Source organism: Stegodyphus dumicola, chromosome 2 (genome assembly GCF_044657685.1).
Source record: "Stegodyphus dumicola isolate Sdum_Otavi_A_Nest chromosome 2, ASM4465768v1".
NCBI lineage: Eukaryota > Metazoa > Arthropoda > Arachnida > Araneae > Eresidae > Stegodyphus > Stegodyphus dumicola.
The window spans coordinates 260,035,750-260,057,000 of NC_140769.1; the positions used below are offsets into that span (position 1 = coordinate 260,035,750).

Below are 21,251 nucleotides of genomic sequence, written 5' to 3' on the forward strand. Positions count from 1 at the left end.
ATCGGTGATATTTCCGGATAAGCTTTCGCTTTAGATTCACTTTGCATTGCGTTGTGTTTAACATGCTTAGTTGTTTGAAGCGTAACTACTGACTGTACTTTGTTTAACTGTAAAGACATGTACGAGTATTTCTGTGAAAAATTCCATAATTTTGATTTGTTTTTATTGATAAAATAAATTGTATTGATTAATCATCGGATTCATGTGCGAAGCCATAGGAGCGGAATAAGCAAGATCGTGATTGGCTTAATTCTTCTGTTTATTTTTTCCTCCTTCGGGCCAATGGACTTGGCTTTAAGATGCACTAGCGGTGTATTTTGTCTGCCGCAAATGCGGCGTTGCAATGTTTTTTCTAGAGTTGCAAGTGTTTGCAACGAAGAATCTGCCAAAGTTCTTTGCGCCAAGTGTGCTGCTGCTGTTTTTTTTGCGCATACATATCAAAATAGTAAGTGCGAATTTTTGTGGCTTAGTATTTAAATTAATTAATGAAACTCCCAAAATATCTTCAGAATCTAGCGTTTCTTTTGATTAATTGATCAGTTTATAATCAGAATCAGTTACATGCATTAAAACCAATAAATGCAGTGGCTCACAAAAGTGTTCGGACACTTGCAAGTTTCAGTGAAATAATACTTTATTCATTAACAAAAATTAGTATTTTAGAATGAAAATTTTTTAATAAATTCTAGAAATTTCTCTTAGCAAAATTACAGAACATATTAAAACATTTTTGGGGAAAATCAGTAATAATAAAGTAATAGAAAAGTTACCTCACAAAAGTCCTCCTACATTTTAAAGAAATCTGCACATATTAGTAAATATTGGAGTATTTCTATCAGTTAGTATTTTGTAGTATATCCTGCAGTATTTATGACAGCTTTCAAACATCTGGGCATAGAATTAAAACATCTTTTTTGTAATATCTGCCTCAATGATCTTCCATTCTTTGATCATTATTGTTTCGATCGTTATAGTTCTTTCTTTTAATGTTGTGTCTTTGTACTCTAACCTCTAATTTTCTTAAAGTGCAGAATCGCCTACTTATTTGATTGGCTTTTCTTTTGCACTTTTTACAAGAGTAAGAAGAATTGGATTTTTGTCAATTTTCGTTGACTTTTTAAGTGAAAATAGGTCAATGTGTACATGGATAAAGGGAGTGAGCAATGCCGTTTTTGTGCAATCATGGGATGTTTTTTTAAGCGAAAATAGATAGATGTGTACATGGATACGAATATGTGCAATTCTTAAAAACGCGCCAAGCAGTGGACGATTCTTCACTTTCTCCCAAATGTGTTCTGTTGGGTTTAAATCTAATTACTGAGGTGACATTTTCAGAATTTGTGGACAATTATAGACACCCAAAAGGAGGCAGTGTGCTTAGGAATGTTACCCTGATAAAAAGTAAAGATGATTCTAGTATCCAAATTTTGGGTAAAGAATTTTAAATTATGTTTTAAAATATTTAAATAAACAGCATGGTTCATTGTGCCATCAATAAATACTAAATTATTTAATCCTTATGCTGATATGCACCTTTTATCTAGCACATCTCCACTGCCATGCTTTACTGTTCCAACCATTCTTGAAATTAAGCTCTTCATTTTTTCTCCCTGCAATTATACACCTAGAGGAACCACAAATGTTAAATTTGCATTCATCTGCAAATAAGACAGGATTCCAATATGGTTAGGGCTTATTTACCATTGATTTTGAGAAGAAAAGCCTGAGCTCTATTTTTTGCATTTCCAAAACATTTTCTTTAAACTGAGCACCCATGTAATTCAGCTGATCTGAACATTCGTCGAACAGTTTTAAGTGAAATAAATATAAGTGGAAAAATTTTCAATAAATTCTGTAGAAATCTTTACAACTCTCAAACGTGGATTTTTCACAGATTTTCTAACAATTAATCTCTGATCATGCCGAGTCACATCGAATCCTCTTTGCCAGACAATCTTTTCCTTAATTTGGTTCCGATTTTCTTAAAGAAGATCATTTTATTTATGAAATTTTACGAAAATGTTTCAGTATACGATCACTTTTCTGGCGTGTTTTATCTATGCCTCCTTACATTTTCAATTTTAGAAAAAGATAATAAGTCACTGTTGAAGATTAAAAAGCTTGGTTTTATTCAAAATTACGTGGAGATAATATGAAAAAATATTGGATTTTATATTCAAATTCACTTCTGGGTTACAGTGCTTTTTCTGCAAATTCTTAAAGTGTCCAAACACTTTTGTGAGACACTGTATATTCTCAGTACATGAAAAATCCTCGACCTGAAGTGTAGAATATGGTGTATAATATATAACCTTATATACATCCTTAAAACTTTTGATTATATTCAATATATCCAGAGTTCTGATTATGTGTGGTGATTTTGAAAGAGAATCTTCCTTTGATGATTTCATCCTTTGATGTATTTTGTTGGTGTTTTTGAACAATATATTTATTGAACAATTTGGATTTTTACATAAAGGGAAAAAAAATCTTGCTAGCTAAATTGAAATTGTATTTAATTCCAGTATATAAAAAATTTTCGTTTAACATGTTTAATTAATCTATGTGAAATGACATATTAAATTAAATCATGTTAATTAATTATATATATAATACTGTAATTCATCCACTTGTTTCTTACAATTTCCTTTTATATTCTCTTTTAACTGCTTTTACAGAACTAAAAGGAAGTAAAAGTAAAACATGAAAAAATACATAATTAATAATGGTCTTTTTTGGGGGGGAGTGGAGGTGGGATAAAAATGTATCTAAATTGGTTAGCAGCTAAGTGCTTAGCTGGTCGTATGGTGAACTTTTTTCCAAATTTGGAATTAGTATAAACCCATGTGCATACAAGTGTTTATAATTTCTCAGTAGAGCCAATATATATATATATATATATATATGTGTAGTTCCTTTCATTTCTAGAATTTCATTCATCAGCAAATTTAAATACATGCTGTTTATCAATGTTATGCTGTCAGTGATTTATTTGATGAAGATGTGCAAAGATCAAACATACAAATCAGATGTCTGCTGTTCAATTGTAATTTAAACTTCTATAAAAACAACATATGCTTTGGTTTCAGTAAACAGTATTAATTTAAAAACATGCTAATGAGAACCATATTAAATTATCTGTATATTATTTATTTTTTTGATTTTATAGCAAGGAACTCCTTGCTATCTATTTTTCAATAAATGGTAAATGTTTCCAAATACTTTTCAGTTTTTAAATTTCCAGTCTCCATTCTTCCTTTGCAAAGTAAAGAATTTATACCCAGCATGTGGCTTCCTGTAATGTTCATGATTAATTCTGCAGCATTTTTAAGTTCAAGATGCAATACAGTGCTGTGTGTTCAGTTGTAACGAATATATACTCTTACTTTTTTAGCTTCAGAATTTATTTAAAGTTTTTCAACTTTAATAGTTTTCTATAAATGTATTCCAGAAATATTTTCTAGAAGAGGTAACTTATTTAAATTTCTTTATTTCTGGAATTATGAATTTTATATAACAGATTATTACTAGGAAAAAATAACCTAATCCAATTAATTTAATTTAAAATTTAAGTGATTAAATTTTTGAAACCTTCTAGTTCTCTAACACTTTTGGGGAGGGGAGGAGCTTGTGAGAAAAAAAAGTAAATTTTTTTATGTGCAGCTATTATTATCCTATCAACTTAAATATATATATATATATATATATACTTACTAACTCATCAACAATAATGGCACTTTTTTAGATGAATAGTGAAATCTGACGACATGTAAACTAGAGACAGGTTTTCCAGACATCTGAAACTATTTTTTTTTTTTCCTTGGTAAATTCACTTTCAGATTGTCTTAGAAGTGTTTTGTGCTATCTGATCATACTCAACAAACATAATGAATTGCAATTCCCCATTATATTTTGTCACATAGTCATTTTTTTCTCAAGAGCTTCGTTTTTTTGTTCTGGAGCAGATTAATTCTTCAATTGTTGTAACGAATATATATTTATTGTCATTTGTTAATTGTATATGACTAAAATAGATGAATTATTATTGTTTCTTGTTGTTTTATCAAATTGTCCTTGGTCTTTTACATAATCAGGCTACTTACTGACTATACCTTTCAGTATAATAAAAAAAATGATCCCAGTTCAGGAGGCTATTATGCTGACACAATACTTAATTTCACATTCATTATGGTATGCCACATTTTTCAGGTATATCAAGACTCTCTAAAGATATAATAAACTTTCAGAAAATTCATGATGCTCTTGAATTAGCTTTGAAACATTGCATATACTGCCACCACTTGCATTCTTTGTGAAGTATCATACTATGACATTTAAACAGGAATTTTAGGGTACACCATTTTCAATCTAAAGAACATCCTCTAAAAAAATGAAGCACATTTTCGTGTTTTGTATATAGGAAAGAAAAATATTTTTTCTGAAGTTATTGTCATTGCTAAACTATTAAAGTATTGATTTCATAAAATAGAGAAAGAGAGGGGGGAAGAAAATTATAATATGTACGGAAAAAATAGATAGTATACCAATTAAATAACAGAATAATATTGGAATAAAATCACAAATAGATTAAGAATAATGAATAATGTAATAATATCAATGTTATTTAAAATAACAAGTTATATTAAAAAATAATGTTAATTAAAAAAAAAACAATCACGAAGCAAATAGTAATAAAAAAAGTATTAAGGCAATTAATGAAAGGGAAGTCGAATCGAAAGCAAATTCTGCATTCGAGGCATCCAGCCGTTGTTTGCTAGAATAATCGGTCCGTTCACTATAAATGGTATGCTATCTGCCATTTGGCGAGAAAATAGAGCTAAGTCTTTTTTTTTTTTTTTTTTTTTTACCGGAATAAGCGAATCTTCTGCACAGGTAGGAGATATATTTCTTTCTAAAAGGTGAAAAGCGAAATTGAAATATATGTGCGGATTATTTGCATACGCTAGTTCGGTTCTGATAGATTTTCCTTTCGACTACTACCTGCTTCACAATCACTTTCCGGTAACATATTCTAAGAATGCTTTCATAAATTGTAACGTAAATATCAGCTGATTTTTTTGCCGTATTTTCGGTTGCTAACCGGATATGTGCCGTTAATTTGACGTGCTGTACTACTGTTTCTTCAATTGAACTAAAATATTAAAATCATGTATGTCCGATACCTATGTCGATATGTGTCCTATTATTTTCCTTAATTCCTAGTTAATGCTTTTGGAACTGAGAACTTGCTTCAGAATTGCTTTTTTTTTTGGCTGATGTCGCCGAATTACCTCTTGGCGAGCAAAAATTGAATTCCGCCAACGTGTTCTGTGTGGAAGTCAACCGTATTGTGCAATGTTTCATGTGTATGTAACTGCTTGAAGTACTTGTAATCATTCACAGATAATAAGTTCATTAAAAGATTGATTATGAACTACATTATTTGACTATGCATAATAATGTATCTTGATGACGTATTTATTGCCCACGCCATTTTCTTTGGATCTGGATTTAGGTTTATATCGTAATGTCATAGGTGTATTGTTGGAGCAAATGCACATGGAATGTACAAATGCATTGAAATGTTGCATATTTTAGAGATACATATGAGAGTTCTGACTTATTTTGTTATTGATATTAATGCAGACGAAATATAAAAATGATGTATGTGTTAGAAAAATATATGATAATTCTCTTTTCTTATTTGGTTACATGTGAAACAAAAAATGCTGAATATTGTGAAAATGTTTATAGTTCGTTGTGCTAATTATGTGACCTTATTATTTATTGGCAGTTTTCGGATAACTTGCTCTTATTATCTGTAGTGTATAAATATATTTACTGTTCAGCTGTGCTTGAACATAAAGTAAAAGAACAGCAATCACATTTCAGCCGTATTAATAAATGTTACTGAGTGAATTTTAGTTTTTTTCATGATTTTGAATTTGAATGAGAAAACACATTCCTATGTAGTTTTTCTTCTCAACAATACCAATTTGAAATGGATCTAGATAAAGTAACTAGTCATTTTCTCCATTCGTTGGAATCCCAGGGTAAGAAATATGTATTTGATTGGTGTGTGGATCAAGGTTTAATTACAAATAAGTATAAATGCCCAAAGTGTAAGAAAGCTATGAAATTGTCTGAAAGGAAAAACACTACAGATGGTTTTGAATGGCGTTGTCGTCTAGGGGGTCATAGTATTAGGCGGGGTATTAGGAAAGGCTCATGGTTTGCTGAGAGTCGTCTAAGTATAGTAAGAGTGCTACTCATTTCGTATTATTGGGTTCACAAAGTGTCAAATAGTTTTATTGAACATGAATTAAGTATGAGTAGTCAGACTGTTTCAGACTGGAAGCGCTTTTGTAGGGAGTTATGTCTGGAATTTTGTCACAGCAAAATGAATCAAGTTGGTGGTGATGGTATTATTATTGAAATTTTTGGGAATAAGTTGGAAAAGAGAAAGTATAGCAAGAGAAAAATATCAGATGGTAAATGGATTTTTGGAGGTGTTGAAAAAGGAAGCAATAAATATTTTTTAAAAGTAGTCAAAGATGGGAGTAAAGAAAGCTTTCTAGATTTTATTAAGTCTTATATTTTGCCAGGAACAACAATAGTCTCTGATTGTTTTAAAACATATTCCTGTTTGGAGGATAAAAGTTTTCAGGATCTTGCTGTTAGCAGTAATCTTTGTTTTAAATTTCAAAGTTCAAACTCTGATTTGAACAACACAAGAATGGACTTTGCAGTGAATGCATCTTCTGCGAGGAAAGAAGAACAACAAGCATTTTTTTTTGCTGAATATATTTGGAGAAAAAATGCAAAAAAGTCATTTGCATGCTTTTTAGAAAGCATAAAACAAGTTTATCCTGCCCAAGAGGAAGATTCTTCAGAAGAAGATTAAGTAAGTTTACTTCATTCACTTTATCTTCTTTACCACATGTTATAAGATTATTGTATGGTGGCTTGGTGATATTTTTTGCTGAATTTTGTGAAATTTGTCAACATATGATAAGTGACATCTTGTTACATATCAGAATGATTACTCAATTTACTCAAGTATTTTCTATCCTTTGTTTAGTGTTCAATCAGTGTGGTAAATTGCCGATTTCATAGCAATTGATCATATCTATCAAGGTCTTATCTATTATTAGAAATTGATGCAATTAATAAACAGTATTAAAAAGTTGCAAATAACTTTGAAAATCAGTAATATTATAAAATTGCAATATTTTTTAGAACTGGTTACTATTTTATCGAAATATCCATCAAGCTGATCGAAATATCGATCAGCTTGATGGATATAGTTTCATAATGACATTTAAAAAATTTCATCACAGCATGCTTTGTAATTTAATTTCTGTGTTTTGAGCTTTTGATTAAGCAATGTTGATAATAGTTTTAACTTAATACATTTGCACTAATGCATTTTAAGTTTTGATATTAAGGCAATCTGAATTATTAGATTTCTTTAAATGTTTAAAAAATGTCCTTTTATGACCTATGTATTTTTTAAGTTTCATTTAGTAAATAAATTCTGTGTAAGTATTAAAAATAAAAACTCATGAATATAAATAATTGCTCATTAATGCTACTAATTACTGGGTGAAAATTCACTCGGAAATCCTCAGAAGCACAGTTAAAACAAGTTACGATACTGGTAAACAAAAGGATTGACCTCATTCAAGAATATTATGGCTTTAGTAGGTACTGTCATGTAGTGGATATAAATTGGTCAAAAATTAATTAAGATAGCAGAATAGAATTAAAAATTGCCCGTGTTTAGTAATTGTTGCTTAAACATGTTTTTACTTGAACATTAAATTACCTGATTTGAATACTAACTAAATATAATTATTGCAATGACACAAGAGGAATTTTAGTGATATGTAGTGCCAGTGATCAGTAAGGGATTAAGAAAGACAGTGCACTTTACCTTTTGTAAATGGTATTTGAGAATTACAAGGGCACAATTACATGTGCAAATCTTTATGCCTTCTCAGAATTAATATTTCAGATCAAATGATTTTTATTTGACCTGTGTATTGAAAATTTTTTTGCTTTATGATTAGGAATAAGAAACAATCATGCATATGCAAGACTTTTTTTAAAGTAATCCATCATCAATAAAGCAGTTACACAAAATTTAAAGTCTGATACATTTAATAATAACTATCTGGGAAAGATTTTAATTATTGAAATAGTATACAAGGTAAAAATATAATTATGGGTGCCCCTTGGTGAAAATTGGCGATTTTTGGCGATACATGGATACCAACTTTGTGCAATTCTTTGATTTGTTATTTTGGCTTTTACACACCAGTTAATTAATGCACTTTTCCCCTTTTGTTCCAAATCATACAGAAACTTCAAATTAATTTTACCACATTCAACCATCTAAAATTCCAACAAAATAAGCAATGTACTTTCTAACCAACACGCACCACAAGCCTTTACAAATCTTTTTCCCGTCATACAAAAGTTACAGGAATTGTGCAACCGATTGCGTCATAATAGGGTTTCCATAATATTCAACTACTCAGGTCACCATAACTCAAACAACAACTTGGCGATAAATGAAATAACAACTTTGCGATAATACAAGGGGCAATCCTTCAGTCTACTCTAACCGTATACAACTGTAAAAATAATTTTCTATGCGAAAAGTAAAACGGTGCAGTATCGCCATATTTTTTACAAAGGATGTTTAGATTTAGTAATACAGTAAGAGATTGTTAGTGTATATTTGATAGCAATTCAAAAATATGTAAAATTTTTTATTTCTTTTGTGTTAAATATGACCAATTTATTTACACTTCTTTGTTGTGTACAAGTATTGAAGCTATCATATTCTGAAATCTAAAAATTTTGAAATATGTTTTTTTAAAGACTTAATGACAAATGAGCTCTAAAAATATATATTGTATTTTGTACAATTTTCGTTAAAATTCTTTGTTAAAAATATATTTATGATTTTCTTAATTTTCTTTCAGCTACAGTATTGAAGTTTGATCCATATTTGTAAAGCCTCCAAAATGTAAATGTTGATTTTGCCCATGAAAATTATGAGGCAGCTGAAAAAGTGTCTTCTTCTTCTCACAGTTTTTATTCTTTTGATCCTTGCCTCTCAAATAGCTTCCTTATGGAGAGAATATACCTGGTTTAAAGAAACAGAAGCTGTTACTGATGATCCTTGGCAGAAAAAACATTGGAAACATGTCAAAATTTTGACTGATAGTTTAATTCAAATGCGAGGATCTAAAACAATTCTGTTATGGACAAAATTTTTTGGTGCTCCCGATTTTATACCAAAATTATCTAGTCTTGGTTGTCCATTACCAAAGTGTTCCATTACTTCAGATCGCTCATTCTTAAATAAAACTGATGCAGTGATATTTCATTTGCGGGATATGGATTTGCATGATATGCCTGCTTTCCGAATGCCAAAACAGATATGGATACTCGTTCACCACGAGTCTCCTCCTCATACTCCTGACATACTTAAGAATCTTGATGGTGTTTTCAACTGGACTGCTACTTACAGATTTGATTCAGAAATTTTACTTACACCATTGGTCAAAAAACGAAGTCATCCAATAACAGATATGACAAATTACGCACGAAATAAAAAACGAATGGTAGTGTGGCTTGTTAGTAATTGTAAAACTCCAAGCAGGCGAGAGGAATATGTGGCAGAATTACAGAAATATATACCAGTACATATTTATGGAAGTTGTGGGCAGTATTCTTGTTTGCCAAAAATGTCTGATGAATGTTATCAAAAATTAGGTAAAGTGTACAGATATTACCTTTCATTTGAAAATTCTATTTGTAAAGATTATGTAACAGAGAAACTTTATCATGTCTTGAACACAAATATGGTACCAGTTGTTTTAGGAGGAGCTAATTATTCTGTTGTAGCACCACCACATTCTTTTATCGATGCATTATCCTTCAAAACTCCCAGAGATTTAGCTCAATATTTACTTGAGATCGCAAAAGATGACAAAAGATACAATCAGTTTTTTGCATGGAAACAAACTCATGAACTAAGTTCTGAGCATTACGCTTGTAAAATTTGTCGTATGTTAAATGAAGCCAAAATGAAAAGTTCAACTTATATAAATGTAAGTAAATGGTGGTTTCAAGAGGCCAATTGCAAATCCTGGTCGCCTCTATCAGTATCATAATAAAAGTTACCACTTGGTTTACTTTAATGTGATATTAATGTTCATAATTGAGATTATTTAATGTTATGAGCTAGATCAAAATGTCTACATATCACACTGGTATTGAAGTTCCAGTTCAAAAAAATGCTTTGATATAAATCTGTATAGCTACCCAAAAATTTTAATTGTATTGTGCTCATTTTCAAATTTTGCTATATGCTGTCCCAGAAGAAAAGAAAATTCAAGGTAATATTTAAAGTTTAATTTAAGCAATGCGTTGCATAAAGATGACTATAAATATATTTCTACAATAAAAAATGTAAAAAAAAAAAATCAATTAAAATTTATTAGATATAAATTTAGCAAATCAATAAAAATAATTTGTCTTCCACTTCATGCCAAATCCATTACCTGGAGATTATTTTACTCACAATTAGTTTGTAAATCTGCCTAAAGAGGGCAGTACATATTCAGTGACATATATAACTAGACTAGTTTATCCATGAATATGTATTTGTCTCTTAGTTTTTCAGGCAAGAAATATGAGCCTACTTATTACTACAAGGGCCAGCACAAAGCATTTCACTACCCAGTGCAGTCTTTGTGGGTCTTAAATTCTGCTGCCATGATCTTCCCTAAATTGTAAAAATTTTGTTACCTAGTGTCTGTTTTAAATTTTAAGAATTTTCTTATTCCTAAATTTTGCTGATTGTTACTTCCCTTATTTCTAAAAATGTTGCTGCCCCTAAATCCTACTGCATGATGCGACTGCACTGGTTCTGACATCAGCCCTGCCCACTTCTATCCTGCTTTACTGCTCTTAGCCAACTTATGAGTAATAACTAAAATAAAATTTTTGAAGTTCTATTTATGAATATAATTAAAGTGTCTTAAGTTTATTAAGTATTGAAGTTTTGTAACAAATACTCAAAAAAAAAAAAAAAAAAAAAAGTACAATTTGTGATATGTAGACAATAGGTAAAGATTTGCTTCTGTATTTACTGTTTTAGCAGCCAATTAAATGACTAACACGTTTTATGATTTCACCTGTAGCTGCATTAGGCAAAAAAAAAAAAAAAAGTCTTATATGTATGTGCCAAATTGTGTTATGTGGCCATCATGGAATTTTATATGCACTGTGCTTTTTACATTTTTTGCGCTAAGAATTAGGTATTGTATATGTAAGTGAAATTATGTCAAATTTATTATGTAACAGAGATTAGTTTAACTGGAGGCTTAATTAACATTTTGAAAGTTTTATTTTGAGTGTTTTAAATTTTATGAAACTCCTGTTTGGCATTCTAGGAAGTTTAACTTTTATGTGAAATATGAAACAATATTTCAAGGGTTAGCTGATTAAATAATTTCAAAGAATTTGTAGCTTTTAAGATGAGAAACAGTTCCACATTTTTACATGTATTGTTTTATATTAGCCATACATGTATGTGCTCAAAATATACAATTTGTAAGACAGTTGCAGTATCTAAGAACTTTTTTTCGTACCAAAACACATATCTCAAGATTTCAAATCTGAATGAGAAAGAAAAAGAGAACTTAAAGAAAATATAGGATTTCAGAAATTTAGATTTATGTATAAATGTGAAAGTTCTATTATGTCGAAGTCAAGTGGAATTATATTCAGTGTATTACAGATAAAGAGTATGATATGAGGTATTTTTCAGTATGTTTCCAGTCTGTGATAGGAAAGTACTCTTTATGAAAAGAGATTTAATGCTTCCAGTCCATTATAAGAAAAGTGCTTTATATGTAAGAAAAAAGGTTATGTGAATTTATGACATTTGGTCCACTGAGTATTATATACATTACAGCTTATGTAATAAAGTCAACAGTTTAGTTGAATTGCTTATTGGCAGTGACATTCAAAATTTTCTCTATTATGTATTTTTCTAAAAACGCATTTTTGGTTTGTCATTTTATATTTTTTTTCATTTATTAATGCCCCATTTAATTTATTAGATGGTTTATTTGTATCTATCACTTTGGTTTAATTTATTTCCATGTGTGTATTTTTTTACTATATTTTTACATTTTTAGATCTTAATTTGTGCTTATTAAGTGCCTGAAATTTTAAATGTTTATGGAATTGAAATATTTTTGTAAGAATAATAAAATGATAATTATTTAATATTTGATTATGTAAACTTTATTTCATATAACAAAATTATAAATTATATATGTAAAATATTATTAATTGAAGTTTTGAAAATTATAAATAAGTTGTCAATGTATTAAAAGCTAACATATGTTGCCATTCAGTAAATATGTATAATTTGAATAATCTCTTATAATATAAAAATTAGTGTGAAAGTAAGTCACCAGGGCAGAGAGGTCTTATTTTTGTATTATGATTGCTTAAGTCAAGCATTTTGTTTTATGAGATCATTTCAGAGCTATAATGTAGATTTGTAAAGTGTGGTAGGATTAAAATACATTAGGCAAAAAAATTGTAAAAATAAAAAGGAAAGTCATTTGAAATAATGTGATGCTATTTTGATTTTTTTATATTGAGCCAAAGGCATCATAATACATAGTTAATTTTATCAATGTAAATTCTCATGCAGTGAGTTAAACTAATAGAATATTAGATTTAATTGCACAGATACTCAGTTATAAGTGCTTTGCAACGATACTGTAGTTTCATGCTTTTGAATGAAATAGTAAAAGTATGGACATTCGAAATATTTTTTCATAAAGAAACCAAATATCAGTGATTAACCTGCGAGCACACGCACCGATCCGACGAACACGAGACCACGCGTTGGGTATGTCATACCCGAATAAAAAAATTGTAAATAAAAATTTGCCGAAAAAATTATTCAGTTTTTTAAAAGAAATTAAAATGTAAAACCAAGTTAATACTTCATTTTGGATAAAATAGGAAACAATAAGGAGAGGAAAAATTATTTACTTACAATTTTTTTAACATTGTTTACAAAATGGAGTCATATGTTCCATATATATACTTTTGCTACAATTTTCACAAATGAATCTAGTCTTTCTATCGTTTTTCTTGGAGCACTCTGTACACCTCTTGTAAGTCATTTCAGGTTTTTTGGAGGGCGGTCCATTGTTAACATGTTCATCGGTGGTCAGTGTTCGTCCAGAATCAGAAACCACAGATGCTCGTCGTCGTTCATTTTGAACATTTTCTATTAGCTGCATCCCTAAGGGTTTGAGAAACGTACTCATCCCGATCATGAGTGAAATTTTCTCATATTGAATCAATATAAATATTTGTATTATCAACTTCATCGATAAGCAATGACAAGGACTCTAGAGGTGTTGAGACGTCTTTAGAATACTTTGTATTTCCAGGGAGTTTAGTTATGATATTTTTGGCCTCAATTCTAACATTAGTCCGGAATTTATTTTTGTTCCATTTTACTCCCTTTTTTCCAACATAAAACTCATTGCTAAATTCCAGAGTTTCATTTTCTGTTTCTGTATTTGAATCACTACTCTATATGGATGAATCATGATTACTAATTATATTCTTCGTCATCAACATTTTCCTCTTCTTCACTAAATGAATCCTCATCAAAAGAAACTGTTTCAAGGAGATTTCTCAATCTTTTCATCTCTTCATCGTAAGGAATATACGGCCCCATGCTTACAACTCAAGAAAAACTTATACTAAAAGCTTGAAAACGAGAAGTGTGAAGTGACTCACTGAGAAACACCAGTACATGAGCAGGTGTGACATGCCCGAACAATGCTGGTCCTAAAAAACCGTTGCACTTGCTACCTCAGGAATTTCCCCCATTTAAGTATGTGACCTTGAACTCAGGTACACCAAGTTTCGTCCTTTTATGAAAGAATGGGCGAGAAATATACAAAAAGAAAAATGCACATGGGTATGACATACCCACCGCGTGTGCTCGCGGGTTAATATTGACATTCTAGATGATTCATATAAATGGAGCTGAAAAGTTTAAAACCTCTACTTTACTAAAATATATGTGCTGTATATGTATAAAACTTATTTAATATTATATAGGGTGTTCCAAACGTTGCATGTTTCAATGGTCTCAAACTCAAATTGCATGTGAGCCATAGGCATGATCTGACAGACCAGGATTTTTTTTAGCAAAATGAAAATTCTTTATCAACAAATTGAAAAATATTTTAACTAAATTTTGCTAATAAATTTATTTTAAAACATACGGAAACAACAATAATAACGCAGGTGGGAAAATTCAAATTTATGTTTATATCCATAATTCAAATTTATGTTTATATATTCAAATTTTTTATATCAAATTTATGTTTTTATGTTAGGTATCTGCAGTATTTTAGGTATATTTTTATTGCTTGAATTTCGTAATTCAAGTATACTAATATTGGGTATCTGCAGTACATTTGTATTGCTTACATTTTGTAATTTAAGAATGCTAATAGATAAATATTAATATTCAAACAATTCTAATATCTTTAATTAATCATTAAATAACTAAGTACTTTAAACTGTAAACGAGCAAATTATGAAAACTTTCTAAGTTTTCAGAAAAACTTTTGTAGTGGCACAAAACTTGGGGATAAATAGTAACTTACACAAAACTTGAGGATAAATAATAACTTAGTTCCTTTCTCTTATTTATTAGATTTTTCTTTAACACACAAATTAAAATATATGAATCTATGCAAATAATTATAAACTTCGTTGTTTCTTACTACAACTTGATGCTTAATGGCATTTTGATTCTGATATACTTTGTAGCCTTAAAGAAAATTTGACTTGATATTGTCTTCATCATGGATCGTAAATGCTCATTAATTAATTGGTACTTTTCATATTGATTTTCATCAGCGAAAATAGCTGTTCAGATATATATGTATTCCAAAAGAAAGTGATTATTCTTAGTGCAAAAATTCGTTACTCAATCTATTTTTTTAAAAGCATGAATAAAAGTTAACCAAATCTCTTAAAATCTTTGAATAAGATTTTTATATCACATTGTAAATGAGTTAATGCAATTTATAGAGTTCTTGCGCATTATTATTGTTCATTTTTAATAACAATGAAATGGATTTTTAATGATAATGATAATGAAATGTAAAATCGGACTTTAAATAATTGAATTCTTAAAATCTCTGCAGCGCACAATTGCAACAAATACATAATCGAAATGGCTGCATAAAATTGCTTTGGGCGCCAGTTTGAGACATTTGCATATTTAATATCAGCAGTTTAAAAATCTTTTAAGTTTTATAATTTTTACTATTCATATAAATAGTTTTATGCAAAGTTAAAAACTCAAACATTAGAAATAAATTTAATTTAATTAGAAAAATTGTAATGAAATAGCCCTCCATTTTTTGGCTTCACATAATTTTTTCATAGCATTCATTCTTCACAGCTGTAATAACTACCTGTAGTCCTTGAATATTTGTCACAGATGTTATTTTTGAACTACTGAATTTTCTGTGATTTATCAATCCTCAAGGTTTTTCTAAAGCAAAAAAAAAAAAAAAAGGGGGGGGGGTTGTCAAATCAAGAAAATGTCAGCAAGAGAAGTATTGATGATAAGTTGCTTGCAGTAGAAATAGCAAAAGTTACCATTTATCTTTTACTTTGGGTACATAAATCACCTTCGTATGAGATTTAAGGACATTCTAGACAGCCTCAAATATTCAAAACATTTGTGAACCTATGTTCAAGGATCAACATTGCCTCACATATATTTATGATTAATCCACAATAGGTTCTATATGCTTTCTAAACGTATTACCTAAAGCAGTTTTAAATTATTAAATTTTGCTATTTATTCAGTTGTGAACATTGTTATATGTAGTTTCTTTATATTAATGGTAATTCCAATATAGAAAAATCTGATGTATGACATTTTCGAAACTCAACTTTTGACACATCCTGTATGGCAAAACTTGTTTAAATATTATACAACACAATTTCTATTATAAAAATATAGAGTTCATTTTTGTGTTGTATGAATTTTTTTGTAATAGTTAGCTTTTTATCCTGAATTAAGTTGTCATCTTGTGTATGATGAAGCCTACCAAGTAGTGCAATGGGTAAAGATGACAGTTCTGGCAATCAGCAAAATGTTATCATTGTTGGGGGTTCGGTCTCGTAAACAAGATCCTAATTTTTAACAGTTTGGCAAGGATGGCTGGACAGTAAAACTTATGTGCAGTTTTCAGTTCTATGTTCAGACAGTTTAGGTTTTCCTAATTTTCAATCCGGTACAATGGATAGTTCTAAGCCTGACTGTGATTTTAGTTATAAGTGGATCTCCATGGATGTTTTGGAGCTGGCGTTTTATTGGAATTGAATGTTCCTTTCAATCTGTATTTGGCTACTGCATTTTTATCTTGAGAGGATGACATTATCACTATTATTTTTGAGATTTCAGGCCTCTTTTGACAGTTTATCTGTATTCTTATTACATGTGATGTTGATATGCACTGGCAACCATTGAAGATTGCAGACCTTGTGTATTGTTGGATCCCATTGGTGATCAGGGAGCTTTTATCCAAGATTGTCTGTAGAGGTGCCTTTGAGTCACAGAAGACAGCGTGTCCTTTTACTTGTTCAGAAATGGGAGCTTTACATGTCAAGTGCCTCAGCTATTGCCAGAAGCTCACAAGTGAAGTTAGATATTATGGCTCTAGTGCCGATTATGTGTTGATAAGAAGTATTACCTGGGGTATTTAGAAATATTGCTGAACAATCGTTAGTGATTGTCTCATCAGAAGAACCTTCTTATGGCTCTAGCAGGTTGAGTACTATTTTAAAAAGTTCATAGAAAGCTTGGAAGGGAACATTGGCTCTTTGAAGATGGAAAAATAATTGTAATTGAGACTGAGAATTTTCAAATATCTTTGTCAAATTACATAAAAGATGACTTTTTCTATCTAGTGCTGCCATTATAGTTTGCTAGTGATGTGATTTGGTGCATAACTTCCTACCTTATATTAAATTTTATTATATTATACTGTCTTCTTTTCTAGAGGCTTTCAAGGCCACATTCCTGAATTACTCTTAAATTATTGGTAGAAGACGCTGCACCAGTAATGATTTTGCGGCCTTTTCCTGGAGACTTTCCAATTTCTCCAAGAAAATCGTGAAAGCTTGAGTTCAAATGGGAGAAGCATACTCTATGACCAGTTTAATTAGTGAGAACTGTATTGTTCTAAGTGTCCCGGGAAAACTCCCCCAGTTTGTTCCACAAAAAATTTTAATGATTCTAAATCTTTTCAAAGTGTTGACAGCATAAGTTTCGATATGCTCAGTGAATATTAATTCTCGATCTAAGGTGATTCCCAAGTATTTTGAGCATGTCTTCATTATGAATCAGTCTTTTCAGCATTAATCTTGAGTTCTAAGCTATAACGATCCCATTCACTGTTCCAGATTCTTGAATGTCTCTTCTGGAGTGCCATAATACAATGTCATCTGTGTTGCAATCCATTTGAATATTTTTTTCAAGGTTAGGATAAATGTCGCTCACATATAACAGCAAGAGAAAGGGACTCAAAAGACAACCTTGCAGGATTTTTTTTTTTTTTTTTTTGCTTTTGGATAAACATCCACTCTAACATACTTTAATTTTCCTGCACCTCAAGAAGTCATGTATTCAGATAAGAGCATTTTCTCCAATACCATAATGATGTATATGTTTTATGAGTTTCTGTCTCCACTTTTCTATCAGATGTGGAAGACATACTAAGAAAAACAGCAATGGTCTTTTGGTAATCGTTCTTGGAAACCATTGATGATAAAAGGACTGAGATAGAATAATTGGTCTTCGGTGGAATGTTGTTTTCTGTAGGCTGTCTGAAGTTTATCTTCTTATTTTAATGAGGACCTCCACAATTCTGGAGTGGCTGATTCATTCCATCACCTTGCAAAGGATGCTGGTGAGGACAATAGGCCTATAATTCTTGCATTCCTTAGCTGATTTATTTGGTTGAGTAAAGTTACAATGATAGAAATTTTCCATGCCTTAGGCAGTGTGTCAAATTTCCATAATGTGTTAAATATGGTTGTTTTTCTTTTTCACCAAGGTTTTTAATTTTTTCTCCAAAAATAAGATCATTTATTTCCTTTAACAGTGCTGATTTTTTATTTTCTGATCTTTCTGATGCAACACTAGAGAAGTGCATTGATTACTTTTTTATTAGTATGTACTTTTGTTCCAGCTGTATGAAGGATGTTTGAAAATTGGGCAGCATCTGGAGTGAATTTGTTCAGTGATTTAGCTATTTTGTAACACACAGTATCTTTCCTTCGATTTAGGGTTTTATAAATCTCAGCCCGTTTTTGTTGTTTGTTGGGAACTATTCTTTCTTCTTATGCCTCTTACAGCAATCTTATATTTTCTTCCATGTTGTTTGCTTTAAATTGATTCAACAAGTTTCTCTCTTTAACTAAAAATTGTATTTTCTGTTTTTTCCAGTAAGGAGTCCAATTTCGTGTCCTTTTTCCACTTGGAAGGAATCTCTTAACTGCAGTGTAGAATCTGTCCAACTGTTTATGTGTGAATCTCTCCAACTGTTTCTCAAGTGTGTCCTGCTGGGAAATCAGTACTGTGGCAAAGGCTGTTGAGATAGTGTGTGAAACCTGTCCAGTCTGCCTTTCTAAAATTCCAGGATCTTTTTTCTGGGCAGGGATTTCAACTTTAAAATTGAGCTTTGTAACAATTGGTCAATGATCTTCCATGTACAGGTATTGATTATAACTCACCACAGTGAAATCAAGAGCTGATTGTGTACCTGTTGTTCTTGAAAGATAAGCGTTTTCTCCATTGTTTAGGTAGCCAGATTTAGGTCTACCAATAGATCCTTCATCTGCTTTCCCTTCTCATCCAAAGAAGCCCCAAGTGGAACTTTTAGCATTAAAATTACCACCATGACAATGAAGTCAGATTGGGAGTGTGGTATTGATACTTGAATTGTCTAGGTGATAGAATGGATGAGGGTGATAGAATGTCTAGGATGAGGATTTCCATTGGCGTGAATTTGTGTCTTCCACTTGAGCAGTCTGCCTTTCTAAAATTTCCAGTTTTGATCTCTTTGTATTTGACAATGTTATTTCTAGTAAGGGAAGCAAGTCCTCTCATTCTGTCAGTGCTACCTTTTCGTAGGATAGTATAGTTCTTAACATTAAGAATTTTAATTAGCTTACTCTCCTGAAGACAAGCAATATGAATGTCATTATTCTCTAGGAGAACCTGATGTTCTTCTTTCTTTGTATTCTGCTGTTGAAGATTGATTGCCACTTCACATCACATTCAGAGCTTGATGTGTTGGCTGCCACGTACATGGTAGCAGAATTCACAGATACTGAATCTAGACTCATCATAGAAAGGAGTGTCATTACCTGAATTAAGTACACTAAACTTAAATTTAATATTTCAAAATATGTAAAAATATGAGACATGTGTTCAGTGCAGAATGTTTGCAATAGTTATGTATTTAAATTATTTTTTGATAAATATAAGCTTGTGCAATAACTTATGGTAAACTGGTAATATAGTTTGTTTAAAAGGTTTAATGATTAGTGTTAATGAAGTGCAAATCAATTTCAAAATAGTTATATAAATAGTAATAATTATGTAGAGATTATGTGGTATCCTGTATACTGCTTGTACAGAAAAAGTATTGGCACAATTTTATATGAGATAAATTCTAAACAAATTAATGAAATTGAATGTTATTGAAATCATTCATACTTGTGTCTTGTAAAAGCAATTTTATTATGCTTTAATTAATTATATTATTAATAATTGCTAATTTAATTAAAATCTCTGTAAATATATTATTAATATATTTAATCACTAAGCATATACCTTTAATCTAAATCCTGCAATACATCTGCTATATAAAATATATCTGATGCAACTTTTTCAAAAGTTTACCTTTAACAATTATATAAATGTACATATTCTGTATATCCATGAAGTTCTTCTGTATTCAGATATTACAAAATACACTGTGAAGACAAATTCATGAAAAGAGACATGGACATACTTTAATACAGAATAATCAATAGAATTGATATGAGGGGTAAAAAAAAACAGCATTTCATGTTTTTAAGTTTTTTGATATTTATGTGAAAAAAACCATTGTAAATGCTCGTTCAGAAAATTATGTACCAAGATAAATTCTGTATTTGCAATTTTATGAAATAATAATATTAATTCAGTGTTATGTTATTAAAAAAAAGCACTAGTTTTATTGACAGAAGTGGCCTACACAAAATATAGTTTCCAATGGAAATTTATTTTTCTTCATTGTTGTAAAATATTATGGATACGTACAGGAAATAGAGTGGTTAAAACAACATTTTGGCCTAGATAGAAATTTGCTGTTCTAATTCTGGAAGGAAAAGTTTCTTAGTATTTTTTCATGTCTTAAGTCTAATAAGGACATTAGAATCATGCAATTTTCTAATGTGTATTTTTTATTTCTATATTTTTCTGTGTGAGCATTTATTTATGTCAACATTTATAAAAGAATAGATTTTTCAGTGCATATTGCTTCTAATTTTCAGACTGTTTTACAAATTCTGATTGCCAAATTTTTCATTTTTTCACAAATATAAAAATTGTACTTGCATTGTATATCTTGACAAGGCAAAAATTATCATAAACAATTTTATGTATTTCTATATTAATTATAAAATACATTCTAAAGCAATATTTTGCTTGCTTTTGATACAGTTGCTTTGTAATTTTAATTTACAGATAACACTTTTTTTAAAAAAAAAATTAGAGGAAAAAAATCAATCTTAGTTTAGAAGAGATTTTGAATAAAACTGTTAGGGGTGAGCAGACATAGGTCCTTCTTCAAAATGGGACAATTTCTCCCATTCTGAAGCCACCAGAAAGAAATTTCCCTTCCTCACAGAAAAGATAGGATAGGAGCATTTATATCAAAAGCAATGGGAGGAACAAAGTTAATAGGACCATAGTGCTGATCTGTCAAGAGCAATAATAATGAAATGTGAAAAGCTAAGAATTTTGAAGGAAGGATCATTAGGAAAGATCAAATTGAAATAAATATTAACTAAAGAAAATAAACTTTTGTGAATGTGAAAAG

The 21,251-nt window shown here is 30.1% G+C and overlaps 1 protein-coding gene across 2 annotated transcripts; it reads left to right on the forward strand.

Annotated features, from left to right (window-relative positions):
* The first annotated feature begins 294 nt into the window (after positions 1 to 294).
* On the forward strand, positions 295 to 17,721 carry LOC118186892 (lewis-type alpha-(1,3)-fucosyltransferase-like). Of its 2 annotated transcripts, none has more exons than XM_035357059.2 (2): positions 295 to 445; positions 8,994 to 17,721. In XM_035357059.2, the coding sequence occupies exon 2, from the start codon at positions 9,042 to 9,044 to the stop codon at positions 10,188 to 10,190; it is 1,149 nt and encodes a 382-aa protein (XP_035212950.1). In that variant the 5' UTR covers positions 295 to 445; positions 8,994 to 9,041; the 3' UTR covers positions 10,191 to 17,721. The 2 variants fall into 2 exon arrangements, with proteins under 2 accessions (XP_035212950.1, XP_035212949.1); XM_035357058.2 differs by lacking the exon at positions 295 to 445 and adding an exon at positions 4,918 to 6,904.
* The last annotated feature ends 3,530 nt before the right edge of the window (positions 17,722 to 21,251 follow it).